General features: G+C 41.7%; 1 protein-coding gene across 1 annotated transcript; it reads left to right on the top strand.

Moving 5' to 3' along the window:
- The first annotated feature begins 205 nt into the window (after window positions 1-205).
- LOC18439303 (uncharacterized) lies at window positions 206-2,538 on the top strand. Its single transcript, XM_006849472.4, has 4 exons — window positions 206-516; window positions 1,210-1,277; window positions 1,706-1,746; window positions 1,829-2,538. Exons 1-4 carry the CDS (start codon window positions 286-288, stop codon window positions 2,338-2,340), a joined length of 852 nt encoding a protein of 283 aa, XP_006849535.3. The 5' UTR covers window positions 206-285; the 3' UTR covers window positions 2,341-2,538.
- The last annotated feature ends 891 nt before the right edge of the window (window positions 2,539-3,429 follow it).

The raw sequence follows: 3,429 nt of genomic DNA, 5'->3' as shown, positions 1-3,429 counted from the left end.
CCCACTAACTCACACTATCCGTACAGTAGCACCGGCTGCCTGTCGCACGTGTGAGACTGACAGGCGCCCGCGAGCCATTGGCGTATGGCTGCCGTCGAGGCGAGAAAAGGAGAAGACGACAAATTAAAATAGAAAATAAAAAACCCCCTAAAAAGAGAAAAAAAAATAAAAATAAAATAAAAAGGCTTTGAGCCCCAACCATATTTATGGGGGTTTTTGCACTTCCATCCCCAAATCCTTCTCTCTCTCCTTTCCCTTCCCTCTCTGCAAATCGTCCGGCGATCGATGAGGATCCGGAAGAGATCAGCCCATCTCCCTCCCCCCTATCTCTCTCCTTTATTCCTCCCTTTTCTCTCTCTAAAACCAGAAGAAATAAGCCACGGAGAAGCTCCAAGTCACGATGGTCATGAGGGTTTTATAGAGCGAGACAAGGTTGATCATGGTGACAGTAATAAGGACCAGATTCCTCTTCAATATATCGGAAATTTGAGTCCCTTTATCTTTCACAGCAATCAGGTGTGCCCACTTTTTCTCTTTATTCTCTTACTGTAACTATATTTTTTTGACCAGAAAATCATATTTTTGCAGCTGGAAGAAAGCCCATCTTCCCATTCATCTTATATGATTTTCTAGGTTTTTTGTTCTATTTTTTCTTCGATTTATCTAGGCAAATCTGACTTATGATGAGGACCCAAAAGATCCATGGTGCAGTGGTTTTATAGACTTGAACTCCAAACTTGGTAGCATGTCATAGCGCTTGCAGATCTGAGATATATACTTACTATTAATGAAAATCCCATTTTTTTAGGCGAATTTTCAGAGCTATTATTGCACGATCCATACACTATAGTGGCCGGAAAAACAATTTCTCGGTGGTGGTTCTGCCGCTTTCTCCCTTTTTTTTCTTAGGGCCAGGTGCAACGGTTCCTGGGGCCAGATTATTTTAACCTTTTACTGTAGAGAGAGAAAGAGAGAGGCCTTGTGGTGTTAGAGAGAGAAACCTGGGGTGTAAAAGAAAGAATATGAATGGAAAGAGAGGAGAGAGAGAGAGAGAGATAATATGGATGAGAGAGAGAGAGCATTGGGGTGCTAGAGAGAGATAATATGGATTGTAGAGAGAGAAAGAGAGAAGCCTTGGGGTGTTAGAGAAAATACTATGGATGAGAGAGAGAGATAATAAGATTGAGGAGTTTTCCTGATTTTGTGCAGGAGGAGAAAGTGGGTATGAAAGGGGATGAGAGTGTGGGAGAGGAGCCAGCGGGTGCACCCAATAACAGGTAATGATAATATTATTATTCATGGAAATCACGCACCAGTGATAGTAATGGCTAGTGGCCTTTTTTATCTGTTCATCTCGCAGCCTCGATCATTAGATGTGGAGTTGGAGAGAGAGAGCCGTGAGAACCCACTTTTGAGAGGAAAGCAGTGAGAAACCAGTTTAGAGAGAGAAAGAGAGCAGTGAGAACCCAGTTTAGAGAGAGAGTAGCAGTGAGACCCATCTTAGAGAGAGAGAGAGATGTTACATTTTACAGTGACAGTAAGACGGTAAGAGTAAAGAGCGATTCTATTTATGGAGCCTGCATGCAAAACCCTGGTTTTATTTAAGCCTCACTGCATATACATCTGTGTAGAGAGAGAAAGTGCTTGTATGTTAAGGCCCCAAAGCTCAACTTTCGTTTCCCTTTTGTGTGTGTGTTTGCTATAGCCCTGGTGCAAGGCCTCCTCCTCCATTGCCTCCGAAGCCAGGTACGCTCAACCCATCAAAAACCCAACGAATTCAATATAATTTCCTCCATTCCCAAACCAATTATTCCCTGGTTTTGTTTAGAGAGAGAAACAAATGGGAGGTGGTCGAAAGAGGACTACTCGTTTCCACTGAAGAAGAGAAAGAGAACCACTGTAGAAACAAGCGAGGAGATCAAGGAAGAGGGAATAGAAATGGCCAATGTTAACAGTGATAACACGGCAAAGCCGAAGAAGAAACAGAAAAAGAAGAAAGAGAACAGCGAAACCGAGCTCGGCGGCTCGCAGTGCAGCCGGATGAATGGTAGAGGGTGGCGGTGCAATCAGCAGACGCTCGTCGGCTACGCTCTCTGCGAGCACCACCTCGGCAAAGGGAGGATGAAGAGCATAAATGGGATAGTCTCGAACAAGAGAGAGAAGCTAGGAGAATCCCAGAAGAGAGAGAAAGAGCCTGAAGAATCACAGGAGAGGAGAGAGAAGTTAGAGAGAGAAAGGAAGAAGAAGGTGCATCCTGTGAAGGCCAAATCAATCAACAGTATCATAAACGAAACAGAAATTTGCAAACCCCAAGTTGGGTTTGATCCAAAACTCACATAAAATCACGGTATATTTGCTTTGTTCTTCTATTTTTTTGTTTCTCTCTCTTCTTCTTTTTTTGTTGTTCATCTCTCTTCTATTTTCCTTCTTTTTTTTCTTTAAAATGTGCCGCTGAGCCAGTACTGAGGAGTCAACGGTCCTGATTTTATATCGTTTTCTCTTGGTGAATCTCAACCGTCTATTTGGGACTTGATCTGACACTGTGCTTTGGCCTTTTCGATGGTTTCCGTTTGTGGAACAAAATTGGTGGGTCGAGGATTCGAACTAGAGAGAGTGACGCCTCATTTTATTTATCTAGATGCTTCCTCGCATAATCTCAATTTTACCCCTAACATTTCAGCAAATTACATTTCCATAATACCCTGTTTTATAATGAAGAAGAAATAAATGTCCCTACCAGAGGGACCATAATGCGTTTTTTTTTTGGTTTTGGTGAGGTTGGGGCATTGGATAAGTTCTATTAGAATTTCTCTCTCTCTAACCTGTTTCTCTCTCTCTTACATGTTTCTCTCTAAACTGTTTATCTCTCTCTCTCTCTCTCTCTCTCTCTCTCTCTCTGTGACATGTGAGCAAGCGCATAAGGATGTTATCGAGTTTGGCCTTCAACATAAGTGATTTGATTTGGTTGCTTATATTGCCAACAACTTTTAGATATAGTAAAGTAGGGCCTACAAATGTTGGGTTGTTTGTTACTTTAAGGATGGAAGGTGTAGTGGATTCATTTGCTTAAACTTTTCTTACATTTGTTGTCTTGTTCTACTGGTTCATTATAAGCAGTAAAAGTTTTTTTTTTTTTTTGTGGATAATGGAAAATAATGAATGGTTCTATCCATCATTATAATAAATAAATTTTCGAGCCGACTATAACAATGCGGAAGGGATTTCGAGAAAATAAGTAACAGGTCGCAATGGACCCGACCAGACCTGAGACCTGACGGGTAGATCCGACCTCGGGATTGGGTATGGGTCCAAAATACTATTCGAGTTTGATTTTGGATCCAACCGAACCCGACCTATACTTATAATCATAGGGTATATAATGGCAATCATGTATATGTCTTTAGATGCGTTAGGTATTCATATTGTCAC

The sequence above is a fragment of the Amborella trichopoda genome, chromosome 4 (genome assembly GCF_054954075.1).
Source record: "Amborella trichopoda isolate Santa Cruz 75 chromosome 4, AtrichopodaSantaCruz75HAP2 v2.0, whole genome shotgun sequence".
NCBI lineage: Eukaryota > Viridiplantae > Streptophyta > Magnoliopsida > Amborellales > Amborellaceae > Amborella > Amborella trichopoda.
This window is presented reverse-complemented; position numbering and strand designations above follow the sequence as displayed.